General features: G+C 37.5%; 1 protein-coding gene across 5 annotated transcripts in view; it reads right to left on the reverse strand.

Moving 5' to 3' along the window:
* The window catches only part of OMA1 (OMA1 zinc metallopeptidase), a 61,073-nt gene that overhangs the window by 10,199 nt on the left and 24,222 nt on the right, over positions 1 to 26,652 (reverse strand). For all 5 annotated transcript variants that reach the window (XM_036026168.1, XM_028512188.2, XM_036026170.1 and 2 more), the window contains exon 8: positions 8,040 to 8,189. In XM_036026168.1, coding sequence (XP_035882061.1) covers positions 8,040 to 8,189 — 150 coding nt within the window. The remainder of the gene's footprint in view (positions 1 to 8,039; positions 8,190 to 26,652) is intronic.

A 26,652-nucleotide genomic window follows, 5' to 3' on the forward strand; every position in this document is an offset into this window, starting at 1 on the left:
GTGGAGCAGCCAGAGTAAGAGAATCCTGATACAAAGTAACATGAAGCATACCTGTGCCACTTCTAAAATATTCTTGCCAAAATTTAACTTCTACTTATAGAAAAACAAGTTAGAGTATACCACAAAGAAGCAATCGGAGAAGTCTAGAATGTGGGACTAGATTTATTCAACAAGTCAATGACGTGTTGAGAAACAAACCAAACAGGGGTGTGAGCACTGTTCTAAAGTCAAAGAGTTGAAAGGGAAATAATAACCAAATGTGATGTAGGGATCTTGATGGACATAACTTGAACAAACCAATTATATAAAACTGTATTTACAGACAGAAACTTGAATATGGATAGAATATTTAATTTTATTAAGAAATTCCTCTTAATTTCCTTAGATATGATAATGGGAGAAAATGATACTTTCAAAATGCATATTGAACTAATTAGGAGGGAAAGCCCTTGTGTCTGGAATTTACAATAAAATACTTCTGGATAAAAAAACAATCAGAAAAGGGACAGAAGAAGCAAGTGTACAAAAAGGTTGATAGTACTGACTGTGACTCAAAAATAGGGGTTCATTAAGTTATTCAAATTATTCTCTACCTTTATATGTGTTTTTCAAAAATTATAATAGTTAAACTGTAACAACTTTTCTTAAAAGAAAAAACCCTTTTTCCACTCTGTCCTCTCTCCTCTGTCATTTTTGTATTTCTATGACTTCATCCTTGATTTTTCATTTGCTTTAGTTCTAAATGGCTCATGAGAGGTTTAAATATTTCTCTTGAAAAATAAAACCAGTCCCTTTACACCTCATTTCCAACTCTTTCCCTTAATTCTGAAGGCAAGCTTATACTTTTTAAAAAACCTAAGATTTTAGCATCAATAACCTCAATCCTAAAACTCATTAGTAATAGACTTAATAGAAATTAATGAGACTAGTAAGGTTACCACTATAAGAGAAAGAAAAGAAATACAACAAGAATAATGCCTATGTGACTTCTTAAAAATAACAAAAACTTCTGTTTATATATTATTCTAATAGGATGATATGATTTGGTATCTTGACTTGAAAAGCAAATAAATGACAAGAGAAAATAAAAACAGAGAAAACCGTAAAAGACTTTGATGTGGACAAAGAAGACCATTGGGGATCCTGTCAAGTGCACCCTTGGGTGTTATCAGCACCTTTCATGATCTTAGGGCTATTTTACAACTCAGGAAGTTTCAGGAAACTGATAACAATGCAAATGATATTTGTCCATGGAAATGAAAATGAACTATGTCTGGTGAAATGCAATTGATTATTGCCTTATGAGTGGGCCAGTTTTGCACCAATTTATAAACTCATTTCAGCATTCCTTATTGCCTAGATGCCAGTGATTGTTGACGTTTCCTTTGAGCTAGTGGTAACATATACTGGCTGCCTTACTATTAACAAGTTATAAAATATCAGATATGGTTCATTTTATGTTTGTGTAAGTTATGAGTTTACCTTTAAGATTTTTTTCCTCTACTCGCTTCATTTCCTTTCAAAAATTGCAATGGTAATTGAAGTCTGACTAATTGTTTGAAGTAGCCTAAAATAATTAAGTATAACTAGAAATTTTAAATAAATATAAAAAATTAAAATTAAGTACACCTTGACACAGGTCAATTGTCCTCTGAAATGATAATAAGGAAAAGTTTTCAAATAAAAGTATATAACCAACCACTCCTAACATATAAGAATGATGTGTTAAGAAATGGCTATATTTATTCCCAGTAACAACTAAAGTACCTAGGAAAACACTGCTGATACACATCAGGATTCTTCTAGGCACTACACATCAAGTAAAACTGCAATTACTTATTCATAAAAACTAAACTATAATAACTAAGTATAAAAAGAGGAAAAAAATTAGTGCCAGAGAAGTTTCATGATCAGATTAAAAGCTTCCTATGAAAATAGGAACCAAGAGATTTCAAGGGGGAAAACAAAAATCACTTCCATTTTTAAAATATAGTTTCCCAAAAATATCATTTTTTCCCTTTCCCCCTAAGAGCACTTCTTTTTCTAATAGTCCATTCATTTTAGTCTCAAATAGATACACATCTTACATACCATAATATTTTTAAGGTTTTAGACAATGTTACTCTCAGACTTCCTGGTTTTCTATGATTCAGAGGCCAATTCAATTACAGTAGCTACTATGATATTTGCCTTTTCCTCAACACTCTCCATGTCGGGCAAAACAAATTCTGTAAGGTAAACAGTTATGTGTTTGTGTACATTCGCCAACAACGACATTTCACTTCAATGTTAAACACTCTCCTATTTTCTATTATGGGATGAATACTAATGATTTATGTATTTACATTGTCCAATTATAAATGCATAAGAATGGTTTACATGTGAATTCAAAGCCCAGCTTCCTGAAAGTTTAAAGAATTCAAAATAAATGAGAATAAAATGAGTGTATTTATAGACTGCCACTGAATGATTCTGATATGCAAAAACTGAATGTAGTCAATTTAACATCAAGATTTAAAAATCAGTTTACAAATAAAGCTGATACTAAAGGTTCTAACAAAATTAAGAAATAAATTATATTCAAAATTATGATTATAATCACTAACCCCCAACAACTAATTCCGAATTAAATGTTTTTCCTGTATATTTTATCACTCTCCATCTCCTCCCCAACCCAAAAGAAAAGATGGCAGAGAGCTGGTGAGAGAAGCAGAAAATTAAAAATTCAGTCTAAATACCTTCAGGTGTAAAATAAATTTTTCAAGTAAATTTACCCTGGGTTATCAAACAATTTCCCTTATTCACACCTATTCATATTTTATAACAATCCTTATAGAAAAAGTTTTAAAAAAAGGTATCCCTTTCAAGGACAACTGATGCTATACACAAATTTAAATTCTGAACAGTATAACTATAATTGTAAAACTGTCATACTATTAAACATCAACAGGTTGATAGAACATCTGTTCTCCAGTTTTTCACCCAAGTTGTTATGGTAACCAAAATATGTGGGATATGTTTCCTAAATTTAACTGATTATTTCAAGTAAATAAAATTGTTAAGATATCATCTTATGAACTACAAATAATATCATTACTACAACCCTATAGTTATCCTTTTTAAATATGAAGAGATCACAGGATTATATTTAACTAGGCATTTACACATGGTTTAATCTCAGAATTCACATTAAAAAATAGCAAGAATATATAGTTTTCTACTTTGGGGCATTTCCTTGATTTAAAAACAAAACAAAATAAGGAATTAGTCTATTTTCTAAACAATATACTGTACTAAAATACCGGCACTCCAAAATTACATGATTGTACTATTAATCCTTTGTAGGACTTGCCAATCACACCCTTTGTAAGTCAGATCCTGTTACTCCCCTAGTCCTCTGCTGACAGCCCTCCACTGGTGTCCTATCTCTGAGCAAAAGCCAAAATCTTCAGAGGGGCCAAAGGCCCACACCCTCCACTTTCCCTTGCTCACTCCATTCCTGCCGTATTGGCTTCCTTGCTGTTCCTCAACTGCGCCAGGCTCACTCCTGCCTCAGAGCCTTGTACTTACTATTTCCTGGGCCTGGAAGGCTCTACCTCCCACCCTACTCCCCATCCCATCCATCCCCCACCCTTCCCACAACCCCCAGGGAAACTCTTTCACTAATTTCACATCTTTGTTCAAATACCCTCTTCTCAGTGAAAGTTTTTCTGATCACGACCCTTTTAAAACAGCTATTCCAGCACTTCTACCATCTCTGCTCACACATTACATATTTGCTATGGACTGAATTGTTTCCCCCACAGATTCGTATGTTAAAACCCTAACCCCCACGTATTTGGAGAGGTAGCCTTTGGGGATGATTAGATTTAAATGAGGTGATGAGGGTGGGGCCCTCATAATGGGATTGCTGCCCTCAGAAGAAGAGGAAGAGACAGACACCAGGGTACTCACTCTGTCTACCATGTGAGGACACAGCCAGAAGCCAGCCATCTGCAAGCCAGAGAGACCTCACCAGAAATTAAATGAGCCAGAGCCTCATTATAGGATTTCCAGCCTTCTGAACTCTGAAGAAATGAATTCCTGTTGCTAACCCACCCAGACTACAGTTATTTTGTTATGGCAGTCCAAGCTAATATACTGTCCTTCCTCCTTTGTTTCCTTCCCTAATGCTATTACTAACTAATATATAATAATATATTGGTAATTTACTCTATATATTACTAATTTATTCTATTTTTTATCCTCACCTAAAGATATGTTTCCATTGATTTTAGAGAGAGGGGAGGGTTAGGGTCAGGAGAGAGAGAGGAAGAAAGGGAGGGAGAAAGAGAGGGAAAAAGGGAGGGAGAGAAGGGGGGAAAGAGAGAGAGAGAAATATCGATTGGTTGCCTCACATACACACCCAACCAGGGATGGAACTCACAACCCAGGCATGTGACCAGACCAGGAATTGGACTGGCAACCTTTCAGTGCACAGAAGGATGCTCCAACCAACTGAGCCACGTAGCCAGGGCACTAATTTATTCTATTTATTGTCTATCTTTCTTTATTGCAAAATAAGCTTCATAAGGGCAGGGTTTTTTGTATATATGTTGTTCACGGTACCTCTAATACCTACAATCTGGCACATAATTGCTGACTAATAAATATTTGTTAAATGCATAAAGTATAGTTTTAAAACATGATGGTTTAAATGTTGATATGCTATAGTAAAAATAATATGTTTCTGTGATAAGATATAAATAAGAAATGAAAACATACAACTATCAGTAAGCTACATTTTACTAAAAAATAAAAATAACCGACATTTTTGTTCTCATGGAACCAAATAATTTTACTTCCCTGATCTTGATCTTTTCTCCTCTGGGAAATCTGATCTCCTACAGGCTCTGTCTTCCTTCCACTAATCAAATGTGAAAACCACCTAATACTGCTGACTATCCGGATCTTTTTACCTGCTTCCTTCCTAAATGGACTGATCCACTCCCACTTTTTCAACCATCACCTTTTCAGGGATGACTCTGCAGTCCTCGTCCCGGGCCTAGATTTCTATGTTCTGGTGCTGTATTGCCAACTACCTTTAAGATGTGCACCATTTCAGGCATATTGTCCGAAATGTCAAAGAATCAGGATATTAGGTAGAATATATTGTACTAACTTAAGTAGAAAAAAATATTAAATAAAGCAAACAAAAAGTGTACTCTTTAGTACTAAACAGGCTCACAAAACTCTACATGCTGCCTGAGGATTTGCTTTCTTTTCTTACAGAAATTAGAAATGATAGTAGGGAATTCCAATCTGTGAATTATGACTATGTATTCTAATTAACAATATACTCTTATACTAACTATAACTTTCATTTCAACCACTGGATTATCCCCAATATTGTAGTAGAGTTTTATTACTTTCAAATACAATTTAATCACTTGGGGGACAAATATAAAAAATTTTATAAGGTTTTCAATTTAAGTATCTGAACTAGGGTAGTTTATTTTTTGAAAAAATGTCTCCCAATGTTTTTCTTCATCTTGTTGCCCAAATAACATATTTATTTCTCCAATCATTTTTTTCTTCATGCTCACTAGTCAATTCATTATTATTTTAAAGACTTCTCTATAGCACATTTTTACTTCTCTAAAGATTTAGTTATCTTCGATGATGAAATGACAATTCGGAATTTAGATGAAAGCTGGCTAAAACTCATTATCCAATTTAAGCAAACATTTTTAGAATTTCATGAACAAAAATAAAAAAGGAATTCCAAGAAAAAACCATGTGGTTATTATGCCTTTAGGGATGGGCTAAATCTCGTAGGGTGATATCAGTTCCCTGGGTCTTGGGTAGTACTTGAGAAGGCTCTTCGAGTCAGTGATCTTCAGTACAAATCACTTGCTGATGAAACACATACTGTCCCAGTCCTACATTGCACTTTTAAGATGAATGACTACATGCTATGTCAAGTAAATGTCACTGCTTTTTTTTCCTCAACATTTTTTCTTTAAATTAAGAGTACAACCCTGGCTAGTGTAGCTCAGTGGATTGAGCACAGGCTGCAAACCAAAGGCTTGCCAGTTCAATTCCCAGTTAGGGCACATGCCTGGGTTGCAAGCCAGGTCCCCAGTGGAGGCCACGTGAGAGGCAACCACACAGTGATGTTTCTCTCCCTCTCTTCCCCTCTCTCTAGAAATAAATAAATAAAATCTTTTTAAAAATTTAAAAAATAAAATGGCATATGTGTTTTTTTTTTTTAAAAAAAAGTATAAGTGAAAGATATTTAGGACATTTCTTAAGAATCCATGTCTGTCTGGTCCCAGTGCTCATGAAAGGCACAAAGTATGCTCAAACTATCAAATCCTATTATCATTCCTTTCAAAATAATCCCAAATCTGACCACTTCTTTCCCTCTTTGCCTCTATAATCTGTTAACAGGATTATTGCAAGAGCCTCCTAAACAGTCTCCCTGATTTCACCCTTGCCTCACTACTGCAGCTCTTTACACAGGAGACCCGCCCCCCATGACCACTATAAAACACATGAGTCATCACATGAGTTACATGAAGTGATCAAGTCCCTCCTCTGCTCAAAATCATCTACTAGCTTCTCATATCACTTGGAATAAATGTCAAGTCCTTACAATGGTTTAGAAGACTCTTCCTGGTCTGTTCCCCCTATACTTCAACCATTCTCACCCCCCTTTACTCATTCAGCCCCAATGTCTTCCTTGCTATTCCAGAAATGTGCCAAACACACTCTCCCTTCAGGTCCTATGCACTCGCTACAGTGCTCAGCCTGGAAGACTCTCTCTCTAGATAACCACAGGACTTGGACCCCTGCTTCTTTCCAGATTCTGTTAAGTAAGGCCTTCTTTGACTAAGGAACACAGACCAGTATGCCTTCTATGCTGCCCAGCTCTCTCTACTACCTTTTACCTGCTTTATTTTCCCACAATGTGTTTATCACTGCTTGATATACTATAAGTATGTCTGTTCATTACTTGCATTAACACAAATGTTAGCTCCAAAATTGCAGAGACTGTTTTGTCCCTAGCAACAGAATACAGAATGGTAGATTTCAGTATCAATCACATGAATGAATGAATGAGTGAATGAATGAATCTTGTGGTACTTTCTTATCCCAAACCTGATGCAAGCTGTTCCTTCAAATTGCATATCATTTTATTTCTACTTTTCTTATAATAAATCATATTCCTTGTTGTATTAAGAACCATATGTTATATATGTTAGCATCCTGAAAATATCAAAAACCATGTCTTAATTCTCTTTGTATCCCCTTTAACCACCAGTATTTCTTATAACAAGTTCTCATTATTTGTTAGGCTAAATTTGAAGTCATACTGACAACAGAAGTGAGACAGAAAAGTGTGCACCCTGGTTTGGAGATATCTGACATCCACCTTGTACTGATGTGGATACCACAACAAACATTTTAAATGATGTGATCAAACGATTTTTAGAAGGTAGTGAAAACTACATGGGAAAAAACTGCTTTAGCTTTATTTACGAATGGACTCTACAAAAAAGAGACACATACGCTTTACTCTATAAATACACAGAAAGTAAACTGATATCAAGGAATTTTTTTTCTAAGAAAAATTCCAGCATCATTATTGGAATTAATACCCATTTGATCAAAAAGTTTTGCACAAGTCATTAACTGAAGCTTTTTTTAACAAAAAGCTAAAATCACCAAAAATAGATTAAATTATGAAAATATGTTGAAAAGATATGCCTTGAGTTTTAGACTTTCACCAAGTCAGATAAAATTAAAAGGTATGGTACTAAAAAGCTTAAACCTTCACCACCAAGAAAAGTCACTCTATACAGCAATTTATTCCCCAAGACTTGCCGTCAAACAGGATTTTACTTCTTAGTCAAATCCTTTGGAAACTGATAATCCATAATTATAATGATCAAAATAGTTGACAAACTAGAACTCTTTCTCTAAGCACAAGTAACAGCATTAAAAATAAATGATACCGCAAAGATAATGTCTTGCCTTCTATAGTGACAGCTTACCTCAGGTATGAGTCTATTTAGGTTCTCCACTCGGTTTCCATGAGAAGGGTGTGTGGACAACCATTCTGGCAACTTGGGATGACCAGAGAGGCTATCTGCAAGTTCCATCTGCTGCCAAAACACCATACTGGCTCTGACGTCCACACAAGCCTGAAACCAAAATTAATAAAAGCACAAAATGAGCTTAATTATGAGGATATTTTTAAAAGCTTGCCTTCATGTCATTACATGTTTTTAAAAATATTTTCTATCATTTTAATAAAAGAAGCATACACTCATTGCTTTAAAGAAAACTCAAACAATATGGTACTATAGAACTCAAAAAAGGAATGCCCACCCTCCCCATTTGCTCCTCCCCCTACACAGTGTTTACAATAATACCACTCTCAAAAATAACCCCCTCTTTTCACTGATAGATACTAAGAACATGTATTTAGGGCAAAACCTTCCAAATTAAGTTTTCATAAAAATAAGGTTTAACATTTAATCTGTTAATAAACTGTACTAAAAATTATTCCTATTCTATACTACTAGAATAATTAGATATTGATCTGTAGTTTTCTTGTCTTGTGGTGACTTTGTCTAGCATTAGTACCAGGGTTATGCTGGCCTCAAAGAATGAGTTAGAAAGTAGCCTCTCACTGGAAAACATTCAGTGAAATACACCAGTCAGAGAAAGACAAATATCATGATTTCACTCACATGTGGAATCTACTGAACTAACTGGACTAACAAGGAAAATGGGGACAGACTCATAGATGGAGAGCAGATGACAGCTAGTGGGAGGAAAGTAGGAGGGAGGGATTGAGTGAAAAGGTAAAAAGACTCATGGACCTAGACAACAGTGTGGTGATTGCTAGGGGAAAGGGAGTGTAAGAGGACTAAATGGTAGCCCTTGCTGGTGTGGCTCAGTGGATTGAGTGCAGACCTGCAAAGCAAAGGGTCGCTGGTTCAATTCCTGGCATGGGCACATGCCTGGGTTGCAGGCCAGGTCCCTAGTGTGGGACGCAGAGGCAACCACACATTAATATTTCTCTCCCTCTCTTTCTCCCTCCCTTCCCCTCTCTCTAAAAATAAATACATAAAATCTTTTAAAAAATTCTTTATGTCTCCAAAGGGCTGTGAGTTGCTGTCTAGTTTCCTTCCATTAACTCTGCAGGACTGCCTTGAGCAGTTCTTAACAGGGCAGGTGTAGTGGTCACAAACTCCTTAAGCTTTTAACCAGGAATGTCATTCTTAAAAGACAGTTTTGATGGATACAGGATTCTTGAGTGATAGGTGTTTTTTTTTTTTTCTTTTGGCACTTTGAATATATCAGTCATTGTCTTATGGTCCCCAAAGTTTCTGATAAAACATTTGCTGAAAATCTTATTGAGATCTCTTGAATGAGATGATTTACTTCTCTCTTGGTTCTTTCAAAATTCATTCTTTATATTTGTTTTTTTTTAAGTTTGATTATAAAGTATTTTGATGTGGGTCTGACTGGTTGATCTTACCTCAAGTTCATCGAGCTTCTTGGATGTTCATATTCATGTATTGCATCAAGTCTGGGAAGTTTTCAGCTATTATTCCTTCAGATATCTCTGCCACTTTATCTTTCTCTTCTCCTTCTGGGACCCACACAATGTATATGTTGGTCCACTTGATGGTGTCCCCCAGGTCCCTTAAAATGTGTTCAGCTTTCTTTTATCTTTTTTTTTTTTTGCTGTTCCTCAGCAACAACAATTTCTACTGTCCTAGTTTATATTTTATTTTTGTAAAAGATTTTATTTTTAGAGAGGAGAAGGGAGAAAGAAAGGGGGATAAACATCAATGTGTGGTTGCCTCTTACATGCCCCCAACTGGGGACCTGGCCTGTTACCCAGGCATGTGCCCTGACTGGGAGTCGAACTGGTGACCCTTCAGTTCATAGGCTGACACTCAATCCATGAAACATACCAGCCAGGGTTCTACTGTACTAGTTTAAAGTTCACTAACTGTTTCTTCTGTTTGTCCAAACCAACCTCTGAATCTGTCTAGTGAATCTTACATTTGTATTATTGTACTTTTCAGCTTCAGAATTTCTTGTTGATTTCTTTCTAAGTTTACTATCTCCACATTGAAATTCCTATTTTATTCATAATCACTCTTGACTTTCTCCACAACTTCCTTTAGTTCTCTGAGCATCTTTAGAACAGTTGTTCTAAAGTCTTGTCTACTGTCTCTGCCATTAGGTCTTTTTCAGAGGCAGACACAGTTGATTTAATTTTTTCCTTTAATAGGTCATTTTTTCCTGATTCTTTGTATGACTTGTGAATTTTTGTAGAACACTGGACATCTGAACTAATAAGGATGTATTTCTGGAAATCAGATCCTACCCCCTCCCCAAGGTTGGCTGTTTTATGTATGTATGTATGTATGTATGTATGTATGTATTTGATTGGAGTAGGCTGTGTCTGTGCTGAGGATCAGCCTGAGATGTAAACTTAATGTTTTCTCAGGAGATTTTCCCTAAGCATATGCTGTCACTTTCTAATTTTCCCATACTTGCAGTTCTTGAATGTCATACTCTTTAATGTCTGTCCCAAAAGGAAAAATGAAAAGTGAAAAAACAAATGGAGGGCATCAGACCTATCAGCCCCCTAGAAGTCACTTCAGCCAGAGGGAGAGACTTGAAATAATGGAGAAAGGTGCAATAACAGTGGCTCCGCACTGCTTTGCCTGCACCTCTATGATCAAAAATAATGTGCAGTGACTACAACACAGATCCCTGATATTTGGAGGACTGTGCTCTTTTTGCTCACCCTGGCTACCAAGGATGTGTGTAAGCTGCTCCAAGAACATATACACAGCTGTCTGCTATGTGACTAGGGGTGGTGAACAGGGAGCTATTACTGTGCTGAGGGCTGATACTGACTGAAATTAAGCAAAATTTGCAGTCCAAGACTTCCCCTGGAAGTTGCAAGCCTTCAACAGACTCCAGAGTTCCAAAATGGCTGCATCAGACAGATGCTGCCAGTGCAAGTACGGTCTAGATGGGAAAGCCAACTTCTGGTGCTTCCTACTCCACCATCTTTTCAGAATCACAGTATAATTCTTTAACACCTTTGAGTACCCTAAGTTAAAAAGAATCCAAGTCACTTTGCCCTATTGCTCATATGAGGGGGAACCCCAAAGAAACCAAAATTATCTTCTGGAGGGTGAGCCCCTTGTAGTACAGGTTTCCCCCACCAGGTGAGTACTCTAGGAACTCATCTGTATCACTATAGCAGCTGGCATTGCTGTGAGAGGCTGCGTTTGGCTTCAGTGAATTTTTTTGAAGACTCTTTCGATACTTTTACCCAATGGGTGATTTACGACGGTACCTACCCACACCATGCTGAGTGTTTACAGCAGTTTCTGACCAAAACCAGCATGAACCCCATGCCCTGCCCTCCCTACTCACTCTATCTCACTCCTGTGATTTTTTTTGTTTCCCCAGATGAAAAAGTTCTCAAAGGGAAATATTTTGTTAATGCAGAAGAGGTAACAAAAAAAGCAGAAGCACCAAAAGACATCAAAATCAACGAGTTCAAAAACTGTTTTGAGCAATGGGGAAAAAAATCTCAACTGGTGTATTGCACCAACTAGAGAATACTTTGAAGGTGACTGAAATTTAAACATATAAAATAAACACACAGTTTTTTAAATAATTAAATTCTGTCCTGGCTAGTGTGGCTCAGTAGATTCAGTGCCGGCCTGTGAACTAAAGGGTGGCTGGTTTGATTCCCTGTCAAGGCACATGCCTGGGTTGTGGGCCAGGTCACCAGTAGGGGGCATGTGAGAGGCAAGTACACATTGATGTTTCTCTCCCTCTCTTTCTCTCTCCCTTCCCCTCCCTCTCAAAATTAAGTAAAATCTTTTTAATTTCTTTAAATAATAATTAAACTCTGGGTTTTTTGGGTCCCCCTCATGTAAGGATTTACATGTATATACGTGAATAAATAGGAATATACAAAAGTTTATAACTAACATAAAAATATGACTCATGTTTATACATAAACATATATTTATATATGTGCACGTGTGTATATGTATGCTTACGCATAAAATGTTACATATTACTGAATGCTGAATTCTATAAATATGTCCTTCGCAGCAAGTCAACACATTCATAATACAGCATCTGGCAGAAGAATGGCTTGCTTGAGTGTGGTTGATAGGGTACGTGAATGGCTCACACGAGATGTACAGCAATTTGAACATTTTACCTAAAATGTCACATGGTATGCTTGAGAGTAACATTGTTATGTTAAAGAATTACATGCTTATGATTTTGTAATAAAAAGGGGTGTTATTTGTGCCAGATTCTATTTATATATGAACTGAGACAAACAACCAAGATATTCTTCTAAGATAACTGATTAAATATAAAATAAGTTGCACTTTAACTGAAATCATAAGCTACCAACTAGCAATTAAAACAATTCTGAAAACTGTGAAACAAACATTTCAATAGATTTTACAAATTCAGGAATTACCATATTTTGCCACATATAATGCATTCTTTTTTTTTTAAAGATTTTATTTATTTATTTTTAGAGAGAGAAGGGAGGGAGAGAGGGAGGGAGAGAGAGAGAGAGAGAAGGAGGGAGGGAGGGAGGGAAGGAGAGAGAGAGGGAGAGAGAAATGTCAATGTGCAGTTGCTGGGGGTTATGGCCTGCAACCCAGGCATGTACCCTGGCTGCGAATCGAACCTGGGACACTTTGGTTCCCAACCCGTGCTCAATCCACTGAGCTATGCCAGCCAGGGCAATATAACGCACTCTTATGTATAATGCGCACCTACATTTTTGGCCCAAACTTTCAGGAAAAAACTCCTTCATTTTAATTTTTTAATTCAATTTTTTACTTATTTATATTTAGATACTTGTTTTTGTATTATAAAGGAATTTGAGCATTTTTTTTTAACATACTATAAGAAATTTTATGTAACAAATAATTACAAAACACGAGAACATACAAAGTATTTCAGGTACTACCCATGTGTAATATGCGTCCTTATTTTTCCCTCAAAAATTTGTGAATTATACACAGCAAAATAGAGTCTACTATGAAGTTTCTTTGCTACACAGACCAAAGCATATTTATCCAATACTTTTTCAGACTTAAAGTGTTAATCACAAGAGAAATAAAATATTTCCCACTTTAATCTCTAAGAAACACAGTTGAAGGCAAACTTTAAAGCAATATTTGATATGCAGAAATAGAAGAAATTAATTATCTCAACAGACTACAAAATATTCCAAAGTTAAAGTATTCCAAAGGATTGGAGATATGTGCTTTAATAGTAAGATAAAGGTGGTGTTTGCCTATACAATTCAAAGATCCATCAATAACAGATCATTTTGTTTTCAAAAGTATATTTTATGTTTTTACCAATTTATAAAAATTAAGTTACAGGATGACATCAGCAAAATAAGAAAACACACCTATTTAAGAACAATACACAAACAAATTACATTTGTAACTAATCCAGAAACTAGTTCAGAGACTCTTACATGGGTAAATGAGAAGCCAGACACATCAAAGCCAGTAGAAAAATCCAAGACAGTCCCTTGCCATAGCCCCTACCCTTAACACAGTATCATATAATTGGAAGGAAACCCCAGTTTCCAGCTTCTCCAGGACTAGGGAAAGAGTTGGACCATATGTCCAGCATTCCAACCTTTCCAGGTCTGCCCAAAGGACTAGCTTCTGTCTTGCCTCTCTCAGACCACTGACAAGACCGAGCATACACTACATGTAATGGGAACCAGTGAAACAAAGATGGCAGTTTGACATAGCACATGGGAGTCTCCATAGTCCACCCCCCAGTTCAACACAGAGCAAGTAGGAAAAAAACCCAGATCCCAGCTTCTCCTCCCAGAGGAGGGAAGGAGGTGAACCACATGTCTAATGTTGCAGCATTTCTGGAAGCAACCTGAGGGACTGGCTACCATCTTGCCTATCTCAGAGTACTGATAGGACCCAGCATATTTTAGATGCCTGAGGACCACTAAAAACAAAGACATGTGTTTGGATTAGCATGAAGGTTTAAGAGGCCCCCAAAATCTCTGGCTGGGTTGTTATTAAAATCCCCATAGTACCTAAAGTGATCTACTGATTCAATATAATCCCTATCAAAATCCCAATAGCAATCTTTTCTTACAGAAATAGAAATCCTGAAATCATGCAGAACCACAACAAACCCTGAGCAATCAAAACAATCTTGAGAAAGAACAAAGGTGGAAGCATCACACTTTTTGATTTTTAAATATATTACAAAGCCATAATAATTAGAACAGTACTGACATAAAGGCACACACACATATAGACCACTGAACAGAGAATCTAGAAATGAACTCATACATATCTTTCATCTTCAACAAGAATGCCAAGAATATACAATGAATAAAATTAGCCCTTTATCTAACACCATAAAAAAATCAACTCAGAAGGGAATAAAAACTTAAAAACATAAGAGATGAAACTGTAACTTGTAGAAAATAGAGGGAGAGAGCTTCCTGACATTGGTCTTGGCAAGGATTTCTTGGATGAGGAAATAAAAACAAAAATAGACATGTGAAACTACATCAAACTAAAAAGCTCCTGCACAGTAAAGAAAAAAAAAAAACAGAGTGAAAAAGCAACCTACAGAATGGGAGAAAAATATCTGCAGTTCTATATATATGCTATATAGTGCCATTATATGGCACTCAAAAAATACAAAGCATTCCTACAACTCACTAGCAAAAAAAGAAAAAAATTAACCTGATTAAAAATAGGTAAAGAACTTAAATAGACATTTTTCCAGAGAAGACATACACATGGCCAACAGGTATAAGAAAAAATTCTCAACATCACTAATCATCAGGGAAATGCAAATCAAAACCACAATGAGATACCTATTGTCTCACATCTATTAAGGTGGCTATTATCAAAAAACAAAGCATAAGTGTTGATGATGTGGAAAAACTGGAATCCTTATATACTGTCAGTGGGAATGTAAATGGTACAATCACTACAGAAAACAGTATGGAGGTCCCTAAAAATATTAAAAATAGAAATTTTATATGATCCAGCAAGCCCATGTATGAATATTTATCTCAAATAATTAAAAGCAGGGTCTCAAGGTATTAGCACTCTGTTCGCTGAAGCATTTTTCACACCAACCAGATGTGGAAACAACCTAAATGTCCGTCAATAGAAAAATAGATTAAGAAATACAGTATATACATACAATGGATTGTTTAGTCTTGAAAAAGAAGGAAATCCTGCAATATTCAACAACATAAATGAACCTTGAGAACATCATGCTAAGTGAAATAAGCCAGTAACAAAAGGACAAATACAGCATGATTCCACTTAGATGAGGTATTTAAAGTAGTTAAACTCAGAGAAGCATAGGGTAGAATGGTGGTTGCCAAGGGCTAGGGGTAGGGGAAAGTTGGAAGTTGCTATTTGTTGGGAACCGCCCTGACTGGTATCAGAAACTGAAACCCCCGCCTAGGCTAAGGCTAAGGGAACGGCCTTGGAACCGTAGGCCAGCAAGGAGACAAAAGCTTATCTCCCTGGCAGGAATGCTGCTTCTGCTGCTTTATTCATAACTGAACCCCAAAAAGCTTGGTCGGTTAGCCAAAGACGGGTAAGATTCCCCACGGGGGGAACGACCTAAGCCAGGCACGATCACTTTGGGAGGCCCCCCCAAAAGAAGGATTTGGGGGGCTGCAGCAAAAGAGGGTGATGGACCCTCACTCCTCGGCTTTGACATAGCCTGAGTTCTCATCGTCTGGGAGAAAATCTCCTTATTGCCTTAGTTCCCATGCTAAGCCTGAAACAATGACAGGGTGGTGCAGCTCTGTGCTGAAAAAGGCAGATTCCCTGGGTGATCAGGCCTAAGAAAGAACATGTAAATTACTGTGAAACCTTCTTTGTTTAGAATGCTCTCAGTTGAATGAGAAGGGTCCAAGGAGGAAGTTTGTTCCTCAAAGTCTTACAGCTCTTTGACCCCGACTCAATAGACCAGCAGAGTTCCTTGTTTTCTATAGTTCCTTACTTCCCACTGATAAGTACTGTACTTTACCTGAATTATTATGCAAAATGAGCCCAATAAAAGCAGGTATGGACAGTAAATCGAGGCCCTCCCCACTAGGGGCGGGGTGGCCATTCTGTCCCTACTTCCCCACAGAAACTAGTCTTGTCTCTGTGCATGTTTGTTTGTTTCTCGCGTGTTTTTCGGCGAGCCATCCACAGCGTTCCATGGTCACTGCTGGCCGGTGACCCACGCACAACAGTTATTCAACAGTATAAATGTTCAGTTATGCAAAATGAATAAATTCTGGAGATGTGATATACAACCTTGTATTATATATGTTCAATGTTCCTAGTACAATAAAAAAATGAAAAACAAGTGAAAATCATAGATCAGTATGACAATATTTTTAAATAAATATTTAGCTCATCATAAGCCTAACTCACTTGCCAACATAAAAATTTTTGCAAAGTAAGAAACTTGTGTTTACCAAGTGTCTGGAAGTACATAAAGAAAGGAAGGTTCGGATGCTTTCTAAACAACATTTCCTTCTTAAAATAGAAAAAATAATGACCACAGCTGGCCAAAAAAACATAGGAAAATATGTGAAATACCTTGGTTCTTGAATACTTTGTGAGGCAGTATACTGGGATGATGGGAAGAAATGAACCAGAAAGATATGGGTTCAAAATAGTTATATATTTTGTTTAATTAGTAGTCACCTATATGTGTCAGGTATTATTCTATATGTATTACAAATGTTAACTCATTACATTAATAATGACTTCATGAGGTATGCACCATTATTACTCTTATTTTACAGATTAGATGAAGAAACCAAGGCGCACAGAGGTCAAGTAATTTGTCAAAGGTCACACAGCTAGTAAGTGACAGAGCAATGATTTGAACCCACATAAACTGGTTCCAGAGTTTGTGATCTTGGGCCAACAATTTAGTCTCCAGGAATCTGAGATTCATGTGTAAAAATGAAATTAAAACAGTGGATCATTAGGATTAAATGTGGTAACTCTCATAAAGCAGCCAGCTCAGAATCAAGAACACATTGGACACTGTTTCTACTCTTGCTTCCCCCAGGTGAGCACCAGAGTCCTGTGGTTATTGCAGGATGCTAGGTTTGGTCATAAGTGATAATGTCATGAATCTACAACTAAAGAAACATCTAGTTTAATTCAGCCTGTAATACCAATACACATGAATATGAATTAAGACACCTATTAATTGACAAAGAATGTGCTACTATTCAATCAGAAACCCAGTGAGATATGATATTCACAAGAGTATGGTAGTATAAGAACTATTCTTACATTCTGAACATTTCCCAATGCAAAACAGTGCTAGATGTATAATGTATATACATGCTAGATAAAAATGTATAAATATATCAACCCTAGTATACCCTAGGGTTATTAGAGTTACAAAGATGGAAAGTGTCTTGAAATTTTGCTCTTTCTATTCACCTAGACTGTCCAACAAAACTCCTGCCAGCCATCACCTTCTCTCTAAAAGGTAAATGGTGACATTTGCAGCTCTCAGTGTTTTTTTTGGAATGTCACTGATACCATACACTTGTCCCAGTCATTCTGGAAACCTCTCCTGTATTCCACATACACATATGGTAGGTAAAATAGTCACCTGAGATAATACTGCAAAGAACTGTGGAAGAAGGGCAGTTGGACTCCTACAGGTATAAGAATACACTGAGGGTATTTTAGGATGAGATTTAAAGGTACTGAAATAGATATAAAAATGATCATCTTAGGGATAGTACTGCAGAAGACCAAAACTGTTCCTGGTGGGTTGAAATATTATAGAAAGTTCCATCTCAGTAATAAATGTTCCTTTATCCTGGGAGGCAAAAATCTTAGTCTCTGGGAGAGCTTTGGCAAGTTACTCAGTTTCTCTATCCCTCAGTTTCATCTGAAAAATGAGGCTAATAATAATACCTCTACTTCACAGGGCTGTTATAAAGAGTAAAAGCTAACCCATGGGAAACACTCAGAACAGCACCCAGCACATGAGCGTTAGCCACTGCTGTTACCATTGTGGTCAACACCAGCATCAGTGTTCCAGCACGACTGTGGTCACGGTCATCGCCGCCCACCAGGAAACTGCTTCAGTCAGTCTCTTACTTCCACGGGTTCCTTTTCCCAACACTGTCAATGGCATCGCTTCGTAAAGCTCACTTCACTCTGTAACCCATTTCTGGTCTGGACAACATTTTTTCAGTCAATAATTAAAAATTGCTCTTGTCCAACTGAATGTGATTAATAGCAAGATGGTTTCACCCAAACCATTCTCAGTATTTGCCCATCCCTCTCATTAAAAAAGAAAAATGCCTGACTTATCAAAACTACTTAATGTGTCCTAACAAAGAAGATACATAGACTTTCATTAATTTATAATTCATTTCATTCAAATCTTTTGATTGCCAGCATGTCAGTTCATCAATACAATAAATAAACCTGTAATAAATTTTAATGTATATATTTTTCTCTATCCTGAAGCTTTATCATTAAATCTTAATACTTAGCACTAAAATCATAGCAACTAAAAACGTAAAAATGATGAGAACTGGATTCTAGCCCTGTCTCTCACTACTAACTAGGCATATGGTATTGGACAAATCACTTCGCCTCTTCAGACCCTAAGTTCCTTATCTGTAAAGGGAGAAGGTGGATTAGATTATCTCCAATTTCCCTTCCTGCTCCAAAAGTCTATGATTCTATAACCTAGTATTTTAGAGAAAGTTTAGAATTTTGAATTTTCTCTTATTTCTATGACGAAAGTAAGTTTTCTTATTCCCTATTTCCCTCACTAGATGGTGCTGTCTGCATAGTTATTTCAGCAGGCTACAGAAAGAAACCAGCTGGCACAGTCTATCACCAAGGCCACTTACAAGCTTTTGGGGCTGGACAATTCCTCCCTCCAGAGGGCTCTCCAGGCCACTACAGAGTATTTCACAAGGCAGCCTCCCCCCAGTCTCCACGTCCAGTAATCACCAGTAATCCCCATCTCCCCAGTCACAGTGACAATAGGATCAATCAGATGAAGTGTTCTCCTGAGAGGCAACCCACCCACCCCTGGTTTAGAACCACTAAAAGAAAATAAGTTTTCTTTTTCATAGTTATTAAACAAATACTCAAAAATAAAAATGAATGATTTAGTTGCTTGTCAAATCAAACACAAGTCATTTCTGTAAATGACTGTAAAGTACCAAATTCTCTTTACCATGACAAATAAACATATAAACACAACAAAATCAAATATTCTACAGGACACCTTTTTGTCAGCTGATAACTGGACAGCCAGTTATTATTCCATATTTAAGTCACACCTCAGTACTACCAGCCTTTACTAACTCTGTATTAGTCATTTTGAATTTATGTAATGATAACTTAAATATCTTATAAATAAAAACTTAAAACTCTAAGAATGTAAATATACAAAAACTCACAGTCATTAGTTGAGTAGAAGTAGAGAGAACTCTAGGGAAGGCAAGCTGCCTATTTTGAAGAAGGCCTCAGAAGTAACTTGATTTTAATGATTTTCCATATTCTGTTTAGCCCCTTGGCCTTAAAAGCTCATAAATCTAATGGGACAGCATATGAGCAGTAGATCCATCTCCCAAGAACAGTTTCCATTAACCAAGCTCATAAGACTGACATAAAATCAGAATGCACACTTAGTAGTTTATGGCAGTAACTGTAACTGCCAAAACTACCAAGGGCAGAGGGCATTCGTGTCCTCAGGTCAGCATGTTCTATCCCTTTCAGCCTTGGTACGAAGAAGTCTAATAAGGACAGAAAGGAATAAGAGGATTATGTTATGTGCTTTGAATATTAAATGGCAAGAAGTCAAGGCGATCTGGTGAGTTAATGTCCAAAAAAAAGGATGCAAGCCACAACTAAGAACGTAGCCCAGGATACTCACAATACCCTTTGAGGTAGGTACTATCATTAGTCCCATTTTTTTCAGAGTAGGAAACAGACTTGAAAAGATTAAGTGATTTTTCTATGGTCATGTGGAGGAGACAAGAGTTCAGACATTGGTCTGTTTGACCATGACGTCCCAGGTCCTAACCACTATGCAACATAAAGCTTAAAATCCTTAAAATTGCTAACAAAGCAGTCTTTACCTACTTTCCACTTTTCCCTCTTGCCACTGGTGCTCTAGACTCTACCTACACTGCAGTCATACAGAATTTTCAACTCCTGGACTAGGCCACCATTTCTCTTGCCTTTAAACATGCTGTCCACCATGCCAAAACACCCCTTCAACATCCTCACCAGAATAACTACTTAGCTTTCATGTCTTCACTTTAAATAATTTCTTCTTCAGTCTAATCCCCAGACTAAGTTTTCCTGATCTCTAGATAAAGTTATATCTCTCCTATATTATTCAATTGGGAGCCTGTATATCTCTATCATAATACTTCAAACTGTAAAATTTATTCATTAAGTGTCTTTGTTTCTTGTTCAAATTCTGACCTCAACAAAGGTACTATGCATCCCTATATCCTGGAAGATGATAGATACACATTAAATATACAGTGAATCAATAAATGAAAACGTAACAGGTCAGAGAAGACATATATGTATCAATTTTAAGAGAGTGTCACCAGGTCCTAAAAAAATCTTCCTTCTGATTATTTTCACAAATATTTAAAAGAAATGCATCAGTCAGAATTAGGGGTAAGTCATCCCAGAAACTGGAAAACTGATGGCAAATGATGGCCAATGTTGATTTAAGTCTTGCTTGAGAAAATGAAAATCCTAGCTTACTAGGCCTGATTCTTATTTGTGGCAGGGTAGAGAATAGGACAGAGAGGAGGTTAAATGGAGCTAGTGAAAGCTATAATGAGGCTGGCACACAAGTCCAGGTAAAAGATGCTAATAGTGGAGATGGAAACATATTGGGGTACATCTTACAGATAGAACTGGGACTTTAACCGATTACAACAAAATGATAAAGAAGAGGGAAGTACTAAGAAGGACTCCAGGTTTTTTCCAAAACCAACTGAATATAAAGTGGTATATTTATTGGAAAAAGGAAGACTAGCAGAGAAATAGATATGAAGGGAAATCAAGGATTTAACATAGAATTTATTAGGTTTGAGATACTTGTAAAATATAAAGAGGAAATTACAGGCCGATGTCTAAACATAAAGGATTAGAAGATTAGTGCTGTTAGGACTTTAATTGTATCAACTCTATGATATCGGTCCTGCTATTGTTCCTACCCCACAGATGAGAAAAATCAAGGTTCAAAAAAGGATAAGTAACTTGCCCAAAATCACACAGCTAGTATTCTCTGGCAAAGAAAACTCTCAAACTGAGGTAGTCCAGTTCCAGAGCTCACTCATTATCACTACATTACACTGTTTCCTTAGCAGCTGACTGATACCCTGCACTCTGGAAACTCCTGGAAGTTTTGGTATTTGGTACCCAGGAAAGAAGGGGTGAGGTATAAGGTTCAAACAACAAAATTAAAGTCTCCACAATGAATGGGAAAACACCCACCTCCCTCTCCTAAACAGAGATGCAGAGTTTTGCAGATTTTTCTGCAAAGAAACTTGAATAGCCACAGAAAAAAGGCCTATACATACTCCATGTGAAGGTTCCCAGATAAAAGAGCTAACTCACTGCCCTATAATCTTATAGTGAAGTCCATTATCCCAACCTATGCGTACAGAGCTTCTAAAAAGAAACTAAGAAACTTTTTATTATAAAATATGGACAATCATGAATCAAAAATTGAGGATTTACAGTTCCATCCATGAGAGAGTAACTATTACTGGACTTTTCCCCCTGCCATAAATATCTCTAAAACTGGGCATCTATATGAGGCAAACATTTTCAGGTACTGGACGACAGGTAGGACAGAAATGCAATCCTCGAGAGAAACACTACAGTGATCCCCAGATTTGCACCTACTCTCTGCCTAGGACAATTTCTTGACCACAGCAGAGGGAGGTAGAACTTCTAAACAGAGCACAGTGAGACTAGCTGAGCTAAAAAGCTAGGAAACAGGAGTTTAGGACTATAGATGTGGCTGAAATTTGTGAGGCAGAATACCAGAAGGAAGCTTGCCCCAGAAATCGGTATGTAAGTTCCTTGGATTTCATCAGACTTAAAACTGCTCTTGCCCTGGCTGGTGTGGGTTGGTTGGCTGGAGCATTGTCCTGTACACCAAATGGTTGAGGGTTCCATTCTCAGTTAGGGCACGTGACTAGGTTGCAGGTTCGATCCCTAGTCAAGGCCAATATGGGAGGCAACAAACCAGATTTTGTGGAAGTCTCTGTTCTCTATCTCTCTTCTTGTCAGCAAGGAAGTAACTTAACCTATCTTGGCTTCAGTGCCATGAGTATTCTCTGTATTTCACAGATAGTGAGAAGACTAGTAGAATAACAACTAGTTCATGGAATTAGTATAAAGATTAGATTAGGCAATGTTTATAAAATAATAAGGATATTACTTGCACATAATAAATATTAAATGGCAGATAATAATGTTATTACCTAAAAAGGTTGCATCACAGAATAAATAGTAGTATAAATATAATATTTGAGGCTTTTATACCATTTCTCCCTTTTAATGGGAAATAAATATTTGTATTCAGAGATGGCATTTTTATATCCTAAGTACTCCATAACAAAGACATTATCTGTATCGCTATGTACTCATGACTTAACATCTGTAGCAATACTGTTTTCATCTTTGAACCCAATAATAAATATCACAATTGGCAAAAAGTTCACTTAGTCCACAATATAATACTTAGTTTGCGTTAGAAATGAAATAATTACTTTATCTATTAAGATACAGCTTTTTAAAAAAATTTATTTATTTACTTTTAGAGAGAGAAGAAAGGAAGGAGAAAGAGAGGGAGAGAAACATAAATGTGTGGTTGCCTCTCATGCACCCCACACTGGGGACCTGGCCTGCAACCCAGGAATGTGCCCTGACTGGGAATTGAACTGGTGACCCTTTGGTTCATAGGCCAGCACTCAATCCACTGAGCCACACCAGCCAGGGCACATACAGGCTTTTTTTAAAAAAAAAAAATCTGCATATTATAAATAAAGTAATATCAATATTTCTTTACTAACTTAATTTCAATGTTATTTTTTAAATAAAACAGAAAATTTAGCTTACCAAGTCACCCAAAAAACAAAATTGGTATATGATTATTCATGTAGTAATTACTCAAAGCAGTAATTCCCAAATCTGCCTGGATATCAGAATCACTTGGCAGCGCCTAAACTTATTCAGATTCAGAGCTTCATCATCTAACTACTGATTCAGAATTTCCAAGTGTGAAGCCGAGAATATGCATTTTTTAAAAATCTACCCAGCGGACTTCTGGCAAGATGGAGGAATAGGTGGACGCGCCATACCTCCTAGCACAACCAAGAATAGAACAACAATAATTTACAGACATACTATCACTCAGAACTGTCAGAGGATTTATCTGAATGGAAGTTGGACAACCAAGAAGTTGAAGTAGACCCGTACATCCAGACTGGTAGGGGACAACGAGCCGGGCGGGGGCGGGGCTGGGGCGGGTCGGCGGCGCAGAGGTTGGGGGAAATCTGGCGCAAAATCGGCGCTACAGCCATCTGGGGCTCAAGAACGCAGCGGTGATCCCTGAGTACACAAGCAGCGGCTGGTGGAACCAGTGGGGCAGCGATTGTGGACCAGGGCAGAGCTCACAGCCCAGGATCCCAGGGAAGTGTCTGAGCCCAGGAGAACGGAACTGCCGCCATTGTTCTCTCTTGTCCCTGCTCCCGCCCCCGCCCCCACATATAACGTCACAATCTAGCGACTGGGGTGCCCAGCCCCGGTGAACACCTAAGGCCCCGCCCCCCCCCACCCCCCACCGTAACAAGAGCGACCAGACTGGAAAAGAAAAAAAAAATAGGAGAGACAGGGAAAGACATAAGACATGTTTCCAGCAGAACAGATCAGTCCCCCAGGACTCATCCTTTTGAGCGACCAAGAAACAGCCAATCTATCAGATGCACAGTTCAAAACACTAGTGATCAGAAAGCTCACGGAATTGGTTGACTTTGGGCACAATTTAGATGAAAGGATGCAGATTACCATAAAAGAGATGCAGGAAGATACGCGGAGGAGACCCAATAGTGAAAGGAAGGAATCTGAGTCTCAAAACAATACAGTGGACCAGAAGGAAGACAGAATCAACCAAGCAGGAAAGCATGATGAAATAAGAATTCAAAAAATCGAAGAAAAGCTTAAGAACATCCAGGACACCTTTAAACATTCCAACATCCGAATTATAGGGGTACCAGAAGGGGAGGAGCAACAAGTAGAAAAGTTATTTGAACAAATAATAAAGGAGAACTTCCCCAATCTGGCAAAGGGAACAGTCTTCCAAGAAATCCAAGAAGCTCAGAGAGCCCCAAAGAAGTTGGACCCAAGAAGAAACACACCAAGGCACATCATAATTACATTAGCCAAGGTAAAAACGAAGGAGAGAATCCTAGAAGCAGCAAGAGATAAGGGGACAGTCACCTACAAAGGAGTTCCCATCAGACTGTCAGCTGATTTCTCAAAAGAGACCTTACACGCAAGAAGGGGCTGGAAAGAAATATTCCAAGTCATGAAAGACAAGGACCTACATCCCAGATTGCTCTATCCAGCAAAGCTCTCATTTAGAATGGAAGGGAAGATAAAGTACTTTTCAGATAAGGTCAAATTAAAGGAGTTCATCATCACCAAGCCCTTATTTTATGAAATGCTAAAGGGACTCATCTAAGAAAAGAAGATAAAGAAAAGACATGTATAGTAAAAGGACAGCAAACTCACAATTATTAACAACCACACCTAAAGCAAAACCAAAAGAAACTAAGTAAACAACTAGAACAGGAACAGAACCACAGAAATGGAGGGCACATGGAGGGCTAGCAGTAGGGGAGTGGGAGGAGAAGAGAGGGGGAAAAGGTATAGAGAATAAGTAGCATAGAATGTAGGTTGAAAATAGATAGGGGGAGGGCAAGAATAGTACGGGAAATGTAGACGCTAAAGAACTCACAAGTATGACACATGGACATGAACTAAAGGGGGGAACGTGGGTGGGAGAGGGGGTACAGGGTGGAGTGGAGTGAAGGGGGAAATGGGACAACTGTAATAGCATAATCAATAAAATATATTAAAAAAAAATCTACCCAGCAAAAGCATAATAAAGGTAATCTATAAAAGAAGCAATAAAATAACTGATAAAAACGAAACAATATCCTCAATTTTACTAGACAAGAAAATGCAAATATTTAAAAGCAAAGAGATTCCATTTTTGTCCAAATTAATATATAATTGTTATTTAAATATATTTTATTGATTACGCTATTATAGTTGTCCCATTTTCCTTTCATTCCCCTCCACCCTGCACACCCTCTCCCACCCACATTCCCACCTAGTTCATGTCCATATGTCATAAGTTCTTTAGCTTCTACATTTCCCATACTATTCTTGCCCTCCCCCTGTCTATTTTCTACCTACCATCTATGGTACTTATTCTCTGTACCTCCCCCACCTCCTCCCACTCCCCTGTTGCTAACCCTCCATGTGATCTCCATTTCTGTGGTTCTGTTCCTGTTCTAGTTGTTTGCTTAGTTTGTTTTTGTTTTAGGTGTGGTTGTTAATAATTGTGAGTTTGATCTCATTTTACTATACATATTTTTTATCTTCTTTTTCTTAGGTAAGTCCCTTTAACATTTCCTATAAGGGCTTGGTGATGATGAACTCCTTTAATTTGACCTTATCTGAGAAGCAACTTATCTGCCCTTCCATTCTAAATGAAAGCTTTGCTGGATAGAGCAATTTTGGATGTAGGTCCTTGCCTCTCATGTCTTGGAATACTTCTTTCCAGTCCCTTCTTGCCTGCAAGGTCTCTTTAGAGAAATCAGCTGACAGTCTTATGAGAACTCCTTTGTAGGTTATTGTCTTCTCATCTATTGCTGCTCCTAGGATTCTGTCCTTATCTTGAATCTTGGCTAAGGTAATTATGATGTGCCTTGGTGTGTTCCTCCTTGGGTCCAACTTCTTTGGGACCCTCTGAGCTTCCTGGACTTCCTGGAAGTCTATTTCCTTTGTCAGATTGGGGAAGTTCTCCTTTATAATTTGTTCAAATAACGTTTCCACTTGTTGCTCTTCCTCTTCCCCTTCCAGTACCGCTATAATTCAGATATTGGAACATTTAAAGATGTCCTGGAGGTTCCTAAGCCTCTCATTTTTTTTGAGTTCTTATTTCTTCATTCTTTTCTGATTGGATGTTTCTTTCTTCCTTCTGGTCTACTCCATTATTTTACGCCCACTTTCCTTCTCATCACTATTGGTTCCCTGTGCACTTTCCTTTATTTCACTTAGCATAGCCTTCATTTGTTCATCTAATTTGCAACCAAATTCAACCAATTCTGTGAGCATCCTGATCACCAGTGCTTTGAACTGTGCATCTGATAGACTGGCTATCTCTTCGTCGCTTAGTCCTGTTTGTCCCAGAGCTTTGATCTGTTCTTTTGTTTAGGCCATTTTTTTTTTGTCT

The sequence above is a fragment of the Phyllostomus discolor genome, chromosome 5 (assembly GCF_004126475.2).
Source record: "Phyllostomus discolor isolate MPI-MPIP mPhyDis1 chromosome 5, mPhyDis1.pri.v3, whole genome shotgun sequence".
In the NCBI taxonomy this organism is placed as follows: Eukaryota; Metazoa; Chordata; class Mammalia; order Chiroptera; family Phyllostomidae; genus Phyllostomus; species Phyllostomus discolor.